We start from the raw sequence: 11,095 nt of genomic DNA on the forward strand, positions 1-11,095 counted from the left end.
ACCAAAGAGCACACATAAACCAAAATAGAGGATCTAGGAACCATCTAGTTTTCCTGCCATTTCCTTCCCATGCCATCCATTCATGTTTGTTCCATTAATTTACTGTAGGGACACACCACTAAAGGCACAACCTTAGTTGCCATTTCCCATTACTTGATATTTTCTTTACTTGTTTCTCTATAAAATAAGAAAACCCTTCTTGTCTTGAACCCCATGTATGTCAGCCAAACTTTTCTTGTACCCATTCTCCTAGCATTCCCTTAAAAACCCCAAAATATTTGTTACATTAACTGGTCAATTTTTGTGTCTAATACACTCAAGTCTTGGAAAACAATGACAGGAAATCTGCTCCAAACTTGTGAATGAGATGCTGGAGTGTCAGAGATTCCTTATGTTAAATGCTGGGGTCAGAGTTCTGTATTGGTATATCTATTTTTTTTTAAATCTACTGACCTTATAAAGAGAAATTTCTTCTTTATCTTGTCTCTAGGACACAGACTTCTACTTAAATATTAGTTTACATTTGTTGCCAGAAAAGATATTAAGATATTAAGGAATGGGTAAGACTGTTCATTAAGTAAAATATTTACTCTATTTACATTCTTTAAATTTTTTTTCAACTTTTAATTTATCATTTTTAGTTTTTCTACCATGTTGGATGTCCTAATCTATCTCGACAACTGCTTTTTATTTTATTTACTTCTGATGCAAAAGATGTTTACAATGAAATACATTAAGTTTCTTTGTCAAAAAGGATTTCTTGAAATAAACTTTTTAACACCTGAAATACTTCAACCCCTATAGTTTCTAATGGGAAAGGGATGTATCAACTCTGATAATTGTATGGACCTAGGAAATTTGGGGAGGGTAGAGCAGAGATGGGTGTCCAGTGTGCTCCCTTCTTACCTTTTGCCTTCTCTGTTTTAAGCTTTTTTGCAAGGTCTTCAAGTTCTTTAATGCTTTGACACACTTCTATCAGCTTGTCCAGTCCAGCATCTTTTGGGAATCTGTCCTCCAGCAGGTCAGAAATCTGAATTCTGTCATAATCATCTTGCATCTTTTTAGACAGATTTAGTTCTTTTCTTAGTAAGGACTTGATTGTCCTAAAATAGTAGTCATCCATGCCCTCAAATCCTTTTATAAGAACAATTTTCTTGTATTTATTCATTATCCCTCAAATTATGGACAATCCTAAAAGATGAAAATGAACACAGCATTACATACATACATACACAGACAATTCTCCTAACAGGGTATTCCTGTGCGAATGATTGACCCCACTTGATAATATCCATAATAGCCTGTGAGGGATGAAATGTGCCACTTGTGGATATAGAACTTCTGTATTAATAAACAAGTCTGAGATTCTTCCCCATTAGTTATGTTAGGTGACTTAGGCCAGTGGCAGTTGTGGTAGAAGAAATATTTTGGAATCAGTAACTGCTGTAGAGTTTAGAGTATGAGCTGTGAGCGCTAAAATCCTGGGTCCATTTCCCATTCTTTTTGTGGTACTGTAGCCCATTCCTGGATATCTGCCTTTGGGTTTCTGACTTTTCCTATTCTAAAGTGGCCTATACACAAATAGACTGTATCCCCTTATAATGCACCTGAATAAACAATGACTGATGTAACATGGTCTATTCTGAGTCTCTGGCTGTGTCTGCTAGGCTTTCCCTCAGACGACTCTACTACCAGCCTGTCTTCCCTGGGCTTAGATTGTGGTCTTTGGGACCTTTGTGCTGATATTACTGTTAATTCCCCAAAAATCTACATAATTTTCATAGTAGCATCAGACAATTTATTGGATAGAGTTATGTCAAAATTTCTTGATTTTGCCTTTCAGGCTTGACTTAGTGATTTTTATTCATATACAAAATATTCTACCTACAAGTCATGCTCAAATCCTCCCTAAATCATTTAATTGTTTCTTCACTTGTTAAAAATACCCCTTCATCATAAAATATATCAGAAGTCCTCAAGTGATCTGCACTTTTCCATTTATGTTTATCTTTATTCCTAAGATTATATGCTTCAAAATATATCCCTATTGTCAAGTTTTTTGAAGTGGCCGATTTCTTCATCATTGTTTGAAAAGTCATTTTTATATTTCTTTCTCTATCTTCTTTCATAAATTTTGAAAGACTCAGAGTTAAATAGGGTTTGGAGTAGGAGGGTAGGATAGTGGAAAGAATAGAAAGAAAAGTAACTAACACTAATTACATTTCAAAAAAAAAAACTAAAATAGAAACCTACTGCTGAATAAGCTTTCTAAAATATATATTATACATATTTTTTATCCATCATATCTGTCTATTTCTCTCTACCTACCTATCATCTACCATATATATATATATATATATATATATATATATATATATGTGTGTGTGTGTGTGTATAGTAGAATATATATATATTCTAACAAGAATTTACATGAAATTATTATATAATGGAGTAACAATGCTTCTATGAAACACCAAAGGTTAAACAAAAGCCCAGTACTAAAAATAGATTTTTTGAGCTTCAGCTTGATGCTTGACCCCAATATCTGCCTTTGGGTCTTTTATTTGTTATGCTACAAGGCAATAGAGATATATTTCTGATTAAGTCTTTCATCAGCCCCCTACATTTTTCTACCAGAAAATAAAAACAAATCCAAATAAACTAAAACAAAACAACTAACTTTCAAGATGCCAGAAATCAACTCACTGTGAGTAAAATACCACTGATATAAATTGTTAAACATGTGGATGTGGCTAATTTAAAAAAAAACTGTACTTGAATAATTGTGTGAATCTGAATACCTATATACTATATATCTTAATTGTTTCACATGCCATGTAATACCAGAGTACTAGAGAGTGCAGTTACAGGTTCAAACATATTTTAACTAAATACTATATCACAGTAATTCTTTCACATTTCTATCCTTTTACCCAGTCAATCATGACACCTAGCAAGTTCCTTCTCACTCTCCAGCCAAGATAACTAAAGTCTGCTCATTTTTTCCCATTTACTCATACTTAACACTTAAGAGTTATTTTATTGTCTACCCAAACCAAAATGCAATTTTGTTGCCTCAGATCATAGTAGGGTTGGAATAAAAATGGCTGCCATCTTCCCTAGTGAAGCATCAGAACCTGGCAGTTGTGGGTTAACTGCCTTGAGAGAAGCTGGCACCAGCCATCCTCCCTCTACTCTCCGTGGGAGAAACCCGTACTGATTTCCCCTGTGCTGTTGTAGGTTTCACAGAGCTCTCAAGTCTACATAGCAGAGGTAGGAATCACCTTGGAAATTCCTTCCCAAAGTAATGCAAGAAGTGGGGCTAGTTTCATTAGAGTAAGAGGATAAAAGAATAAATCTCTCAGAGTCAGGACAGAGATGTTACAATCCCTGAACTGTCAAGAACAAAAAGTAGTTTAAAAGACAGGAAGCAAAACACGAATCAGAGTCATTTTCCTTTACTTCTAAGTTATGCAGCACTGCGAGTCTTACTACACATGCTCTCTCTGGAGGAGAGGAAGACTGCAAACGCAAGGCTGTCTCTCATTGTTCTTAGGTTTTGGTTTTCCTAGCTAGTGAGATAGAAGGGTTACCATCTCATATATAATTCTCTACCATGAAAAACAAAGGTCAGCTGGGCTCAGTTGTTTTTCTTACAAATCTTCCTGGGTGGATGTTCTAACCTTAAATCTTCATGTCCAACTATAATCTATTGCCAGTGCTCTTGGTTTCCTGCCAGAACTTGATAGAGATACCACATACTTGAGTCATAGAACATGGAGACATTGAAGGTACTGACCTTAAAATTACATTCTCACTGGCTATCTCTATACTGCTGGAAGGTGCTATGCATACTACCAGCAGATAAAAGTAACCCCCAACCTTACAGTTCTTTGTGGCAATCCTTGAATACAGGGAAGAAAAAATTTAAAAAACAGAGGTGGTGAATGACTTCAGGGATACAGTGTTTGTCAAATCCAACTAGTTATATATGAATATGTGAACTCAGAGAGTTGTGGCAGCATCATAAGTGTAAGCCAGATGAATTCCCAGCATGAAGTGAGAGTTGGTGGACACAAAGTCCCATAATCATCTAAAGAGTTTTTGACACTTGATAGTTACCAAAGGCATGGGTCATGATGGTTTGTTGATCACAAACTGTACTTGATATTTTTAAAAAATAAAGTGAGATACAAAGTTGGGTGGGTAGGGAAGGAGTATGTATCTGAAAGGAATTGTGGAAGGGATTGAATACGAGAAAAATACACTGTGTTAATCTCTCAAAGAACTAAAAAATGAGAAAAAAAAATACAGTTTTCCTTAGTGAAAATTGCTGCTACAGACCTCGGAATTATGAAGGGAGAGTTCAGTGCATACTTCTGGGTTCATCCCATCAGAGATGCATATCTCATGGAGATATAGACCTCATTTAGCAAGGCTATGGGCAATGTGTCACCAGAGATGCACATTGATAAAGATAGCTTATTTAGCAAAGTGTACTGCCTTCTGAAGGTGTTAAGCTGTCTTCAGTGCAGGTGTCTTGTGTGAAGAGCTCTTTCCCTCACATTACAGCTTGGGGATTCTTCCCACAGCACTCCGGTATGTTAATTGTTTACTGGGCACATATTCTGCAGCTGGTCTGCAAGATGACTTTTCATTTAGCTATGTAATTTTGATATATAAAATATATACTGGAACATGCTTCATAACTGGACCTATTTGTCCCACTAGGACTGTGAACCCTTAACAGCCTGCCTTGTTCTCTTCCTCATACTATTGCACACAATTAGTTCACTTTCACCTCAGAGCAAGTTCAAACTACACTAAAGGGATTTTGTACAAAGAAAACTTTACAGCTTGCCCAAGGTCAGAGTCACAGATGTCTACCAAGATTACTAAAAAAAGCATGTTAATTCTTCATTTGCTTGTCTACTAACAATAGATCTGTGTCTTAAAGGTGTCATTGGGTACTGTGCCCTTCCCTGTCTGGGAATGGTTTTGCTCCTATGGCCTTGGACCCTTGTGCTGCCATGGTAAACCACTCAGCTCCTTATCACTTCCTCCAGGAATGTGCTTGTGACCATTGAAAGAAATTTCTTTGTCACTTCCAGGCTCCTGAAAGAGAAGAGTTTTCAGAGAAAAAGCCAGAAGCAGCAGCACAGGGAAGTTGGAAGTAGGACAGGATTATTAGAGTAAAAACAGAACACTAACGAACACATGACATAAATAGCACGGACCTCAGTTACTATAGAAATCTTTTACCCCCTGCTTTACTTCTGAAAAGCATTTCACTTTCAGGACCCTGGTAGGAGCTGGAGCAGGTCTCAAGCCCCTAACAGACTGCAAACTTGATTAGGACCACCTCTACTTTAAAATAAAGACTTCGTTAAATAAAACATGGAAGAGGAAGTACATAACATGGTTGAGAAATAGACAAAAGAGGACATACAGATTGTTGGTGTAAGACAGAGACATCCTACTGTGAAATGATGGTAGCAGAAGCAGAACAAAAACCTGCTGCTTACCAGCCCATCACAAAGGACATAACCCGTCCAACGACAACTTCTCTGAAATGATATTTAAGAAATGTACCCCTGGGTTGTTAATAAAACATTCCTTAACAGTGGAAAAAATCTAAAATTAATTGGAAACTAAAGACAATTCTGCTTATATACATTAGTGGAGCTTTAATAGTTTTTATCAAAGGCCAAAATATGATATATCTTCCCATCTTAAAAGGATATAATAGTTTTAATTATGGATTTATCTACTAACAATTTTGCATGCTACCAGTTATTGTTTTGTTTCTTCAAAGCTCTGTAAACTTGTGGAATATATTTTCAAACAAGTACACACATTGCACACTTTCATTACATATATTCAATGTCTGTGAGAACACATATATCTGTGAATTTGAAAAAAAATCAAAAGAAGAACCCACCATTTTGTGATCAGTACATCAGTGTATCAGTTATTGAATGAGTAAGGTGGAAACATTTGTAAAAATCTAGAAAGTGTGAGCAACATAACTGATACACTTAGAAATATTGTGTCTAATACAGGTACAACTCTCAAACTGACATTTAAATTATGAAGTTCAAGTACACATGGAGTAGTACTACATGAGAGGACACAATTTTTTTTTAAAATATTCTAAAATTTGACAATAGAAGTATGTTTCTATTTAACTATCCTTTATCCCCCCCCCACATCTTATGATCCCCAAACCAAAAACAAGTAAAATATAACCAAGCAAAAATAATAGCTTTCATGATGACAGAAAGTTTCTCCCAGTGACTAATTACTATTTTAATACCCTGTGCAAAGGGAAGAAAAGGAGATGTTCAATATGCTCATTAAAACAGGATGCATTTGTACAAACGTGTTTGAGAACCTTAGAAAGTTTTGACTGCACATGTCTGCTGGCTTTCATGCTGTGTATCACTAGAATGTTACTAGATAATACAGCTCCATGTGCTGATGCGTTTTCACTCAATATTATTTCATGGTAATTTTTCCTATCTCTGCCTTGTCCTTTACTCAGTCACACACCACAGCCACCAGGTTTCTTCTAACTTTCCAGCCAAGATAACTAAAACTTCCTTATTTATTTATTCATACCAACACTTAGAAAGTTTATTTTACAACCTGCAATACTCAAAATGCATCATTTCTTGCCTCAAGTCCCAGAGGTGGAGGAACGTAGATGTCTGCTATATTCTTGAATGAAGGATTAGAAACCAGCTGTAGGGTTTCACTGCCCCTAATGCAGCTGGAACCATCCCTGCTCCCTGCACCCTCCACTGGAAGAACTACTAGTGATTCTCTGTGTTCTTGTGGGTTTCAAAGAGCTAGCTACTCCTTATATAAGAGGTGCAGGACTTACCTCCCTGGAAATTTCTCAAATATCCAGATGGTAGATCCTCAACAGGGCTGGAAATAGGGCTTGTCTATTTTTTTGTAGGAAGATAAATCTCTCAAAAAGTATACACCAGGGTGTTGGAATCTCATGAAATGCTGAGAAAATGCAGTATTTACAAAATAACAGGGAAGACAAGGAAACTGGTTAAAGTAAGTTCCTAGTTTGAACAGTGCTAGATGTATTACCCCGTGCTGTCTCTCTGGGGAGAGTTGTGATGAAATAGGACTCCACCCAGCAGTGCTCATAGCTTTCCATTTCCCCGGCTGTGAAACAGAACAGTTTAATTTTGTTATTAATGTAGTTTCCAGGGGTGGTGGGAGTGGAAACCAACATAAAAACAGAGCTTCTCTTTGCTTGGTTCTTTGTATCTTTCAAATATAAGTAGGCACAAATTTCAATGTTGAGCTTTCATATCCCAAATTTTCTTCCAGGGGCTTAAGGGGAGTTTCCAGCAGCACAGGGCTTGAGATAAGAGAAGAGAATAGAGAATATAGAATCAGAATCAAAAAGGAGAAGAAAGAAGACGTCCAAAGGAAACCACCAAAAGAGTGTGAGTGGTTTTTCCTTCATTCCCCTAGTATGCTGACTCCATTGGTTTCTTTAGAGCCCTGTGTTTTTGGAGGCTGGACCTCCAAGAATTTTAAGGGTGAAAATTTTTCTCTTGAGTGTACATTTGAAATCCCCAGATTCACAGTCCATGGGAGAGGTGTGTCCCAAACCAGGGAAAGGGGAAGGGGCCCATCCTGAGGAATAGAAAAGTAGGTAAATAGACTGTTGATTGGTGGTACTTCTCTGGAGTCAGTTTTGACCTGTGACACGTGGAGGATACAAGTTGATTTCCTAAAGCTTATAAGAACCTTTTTTAAGAGGCAAGTTGGATATGTTAGCATTACTATTGTTTGTAGTCTGCATTGAAATCCTTGTTGTAGAAAAGGCACTCATGTCTTTGAGTTATAGTAAAAGTTTGGAAACCTAAAAATCATTTTGTTTGAAAGCATTAATATTTTTTGCTTTATCCAGAAGATTGGGTGTATACAGATTAGGCAGTAGATTTTAGCACAATAAAAACATTTTTTTTAAAGTCTTTACTTAGAAAACAACTTATTACTATGATAATAATATTCAGTGTTTACCAGAGCTAGATTAATAGCTTATCAGATCTTTATTGATTAATGTCAAAACTCTGAACTTTTGGAGTCTCAATATAACAATAGCATAAGAGATTTGAAACATTTTTTCACTATATTAAATCACTTTAATCATAAATTAACCTTTTGTGTCCTCAGACCTTATATATACTTCTGCTTATATATCTTAAACACCTTTTTATAGTTAAAAGTATTTTTTGAATCCTTATTGCTTAAACTTTAAACTTTACACCTTTTTAAAAAATCTAGTTATTTATCAGTAGACATAGGTGGTTGATTACTGACCAATTTTTTTTTAAACAAAGGAGCAGTAAAAAGTTACTTTGAAACCTGTTCAGTGATATTATTTCCTATTCCATAGCAAGTCAATTTGTTTTTAGACTTGGCTTTATCTGGATTTTTCTTATGAAGAAAATGGAGAAAGTAGCTGAAGCCTTTGGAAGATGTTTGTTATGCTTAAAGCTACAGTCAGTCAATATCCTTAGAGATCTGAAAAGGAGAAACTATGACTGGAAATATAATCTAAATGATTTATGTATCAATTAAAATGAATGACATTCATTATCCAGACATGTTACCTAAAGCTTCAGTGGTCTTCATAGTTTTGTTGAAGCAGTGGCTGCATGGGCCTTTGACTGTCAGATCCAGGTCTGAGATTTTTCTGTAAAGGAGTACCTTGGGGAAACCGATCTTGCCTTGACCAGACAAAGCAGGGTGATTGAACCAAAAGTGTACATAGTTAGAACAGAGCCCTGGCAGCAAGCAAGGCATGAGGCAGTTTTGTCAATTGTGAGAAGCTTAAACATTTTAAATGCCAGAGGGCTAAGTAAGGAATAGATTCTATTAATACTTAGCATGACTGCAAATATAGTTCTGACACATTAAAGAATTTGATCATTTATAAGTTGACTAACCTTTAATTTGTAGTTTTTCAAATTATTCTTAACAGTTAGTTAGTAGCTTTTGTAACACTGGCACTTTATGTTCCATCCCTGTTAAAAAAAATAATGATTTTGAATTGAAGTTCTTTTAGTATGGAAATGAAACTTTTCAATCTATCACAAATACAATGGACAGTTCAGAGGGTTAGTCTGTGAACAGCGTGGTAGCATGCAGGCAGATGTGGTACTGGAGCTGAGAATATTACATCTTGCAGTCAATAGGAAGTCAACTTAGACACTGGGCAGTTCCTGAGCACATTTCCTCCATCAAGGGCATGACCACTGCAAAACAGCTACACCCTGAAATAGGGCCACTTCTTAGGAGATTATGGGGGCCAATTACATTCAACCTGTCACAAATCATTCCATCTTCTGCTACCTTCATTTTCTTTCTTCAATGTTTATATTTTTGTCATATAAGTCTTTCACTTGCTCGGTTAGAGTTACCCCAATACATTTTATATTATTTGAGACCTGTGAAAGTTAGTTTCCCTGATTTCTTTTTTAGTCCATTTGTCTATGGGAAGGCTACTGATTTTTGTAAGTTGATTTTATATCCTGATACTTTACTGAATGTAGTTATCAGCTGGAGGAGACCCAGCATGGAATTTTCAGGGTCACTTATGTGTACTATCATATCATCTTCAAATAAAGATATTTTAACTACTTCCTTTCCAATTTGTACCCCCTGTTGTCTGTTACTCTAGCTAAGCCTTCAAGTACTGTATGGAACTTGTATGGAGAGAGTGGACATGCATGTCCTCTTCCTGATTTTAGTGGGAATTGCTTTGTATTTCACTCCATTTAAGTTGATACTGATGATGGGCTTGTTGTAAATCACCTTAATTATGATGAGTTATATCCCTTGTATTCTTAGTCTCTCCAGGACCTTTATAATGAAGGGGTATTGGATTTTGTCAAAGGTCTTTTTTGAATCTGACGAGATGATCATGTGTATTTTTTCTTTCAGTATGTTTGAATGCTGAATTACATTTATAAATTTATGTATGCTAAATCATCCCTGAAACTCTGGCATGCAGCTTTCTTGATCAATGATGGGAGATGTACTTCTGTGTGCTGTGAATTTGTTTCTCTTATTGATTTTGGCCAATAGACAGGCAGGATGTAGCCATGTGGGAAATTCAAACAGGGACAGAGAAAGGTAGTTGGTGGAGTCGGGGGATGCCATGTAGCTGCCAAGAAAACAAGAGACTCAGACATCACAGTCAAGCCAAGATCATGTGGAGATATACAGATTAATACAAATGGGTTAATAATTATAAGAGAGATAGCTAATAAGAAGTCTGAGCCATAGGAAAAATAGTTTATAATTAATATAAGCCTCTATGTGTTTGTTTGGGACTTAAAGACTGCAGGATTGAGTGAGAGAGAAACTTCATTCCACATATCATGGTTGATATTTTTTCTGCCTTATTCTTTTTTATTTTTATTATTATTTTTTTCTTATTTTACATGTCGATCCCAGTTACCCTCTCTCCCTTGTTCCCTCTCTCCCTCCTCCCCCTCTCCCTTCCTCCCTCCCATGCCCCCCCCACCCTCCCATTCCATTCCCCCTCACCCCCATTCCACAGGGAGGGTGATGCCATCCAGGAAGGGGTCTACAAAATCTATCAAGTCATTTGGAGCAGGGACAAGGCCCTCCCTCCTGCCCCTAGATTAGGGGAGTATCCCTCCATGGGGGATGTGCTCCCAAAGTCCTTTCATGTACCAGGGATATATCCTGGCTCTACTGTCAGAGGTCTCTTAGACTGCCCAGGCCTTCTAGCTGAGACCCATGTTCAGGGGGTCTCAGTCGGTCCGATACTGGTTTCCAAGCTATCAGTCTGGGGGTTCATTAGTTTCCCCTTGTTCAAGTCAGCTGTCTCTGTGGGTTTCTGTAGCCTGGTCTTGTCCTCCCTCTCTGCATCTAGAGTCCAGTTCGGCTCAGTGTTTAGCTGTGGGTGTCTGCTTCTGTTTCCATCAGGTACTAGACGAGGTCTCTATGATAGTAGATAAGTTAGTCATGGTTGATATTTTTATGTGTGCTTGGATTCAGTTTGCAAGTATTTTATTGAGAACTTTTA

General features: G+C 36.8%; 1 protein-coding gene across 2 annotated transcripts in view; it reads right to left on the reverse strand.

Moving 5' to 3' along the window:
• LOC127223635 (inteferon-activable protein 208) overlaps positions 1–7,158 on the reverse strand; it is a 53,962-nt gene extending 46,804 nt beyond the window's left edge. The window contains exons 1-2 of one of the 2 annotated variants that reach the window (XM_051186343.1): positions 7,108–7,158; positions 907–1,191 (exon numbers count right to left, since the gene is read on the reverse strand). In XM_051186343.1, coding sequence (XP_051042300.1) covers positions 907–1,168 — 262 coding nt within the window. In that variant the 5' untranslated portion in view covers positions 1,169–1,191; positions 7,108–7,158. The other variant, XM_051186341.1, reaches the window with a different exon arrangement.
• Between the last annotated feature and the right edge of the window lie 3,937 nt (positions 7,159–11,095).

This window comes from Phodopus roborovskii, unplaced genomic scaffold (assembly GCF_943737965.1).
Source record: "Phodopus roborovskii unplaced genomic scaffold, PHOROB, whole genome shotgun sequence".
Classification (NCBI taxonomy): Eukaryota; Metazoa; Chordata; class Mammalia; order Rodentia; family Cricetidae; genus Phodopus; species Phodopus roborovskii.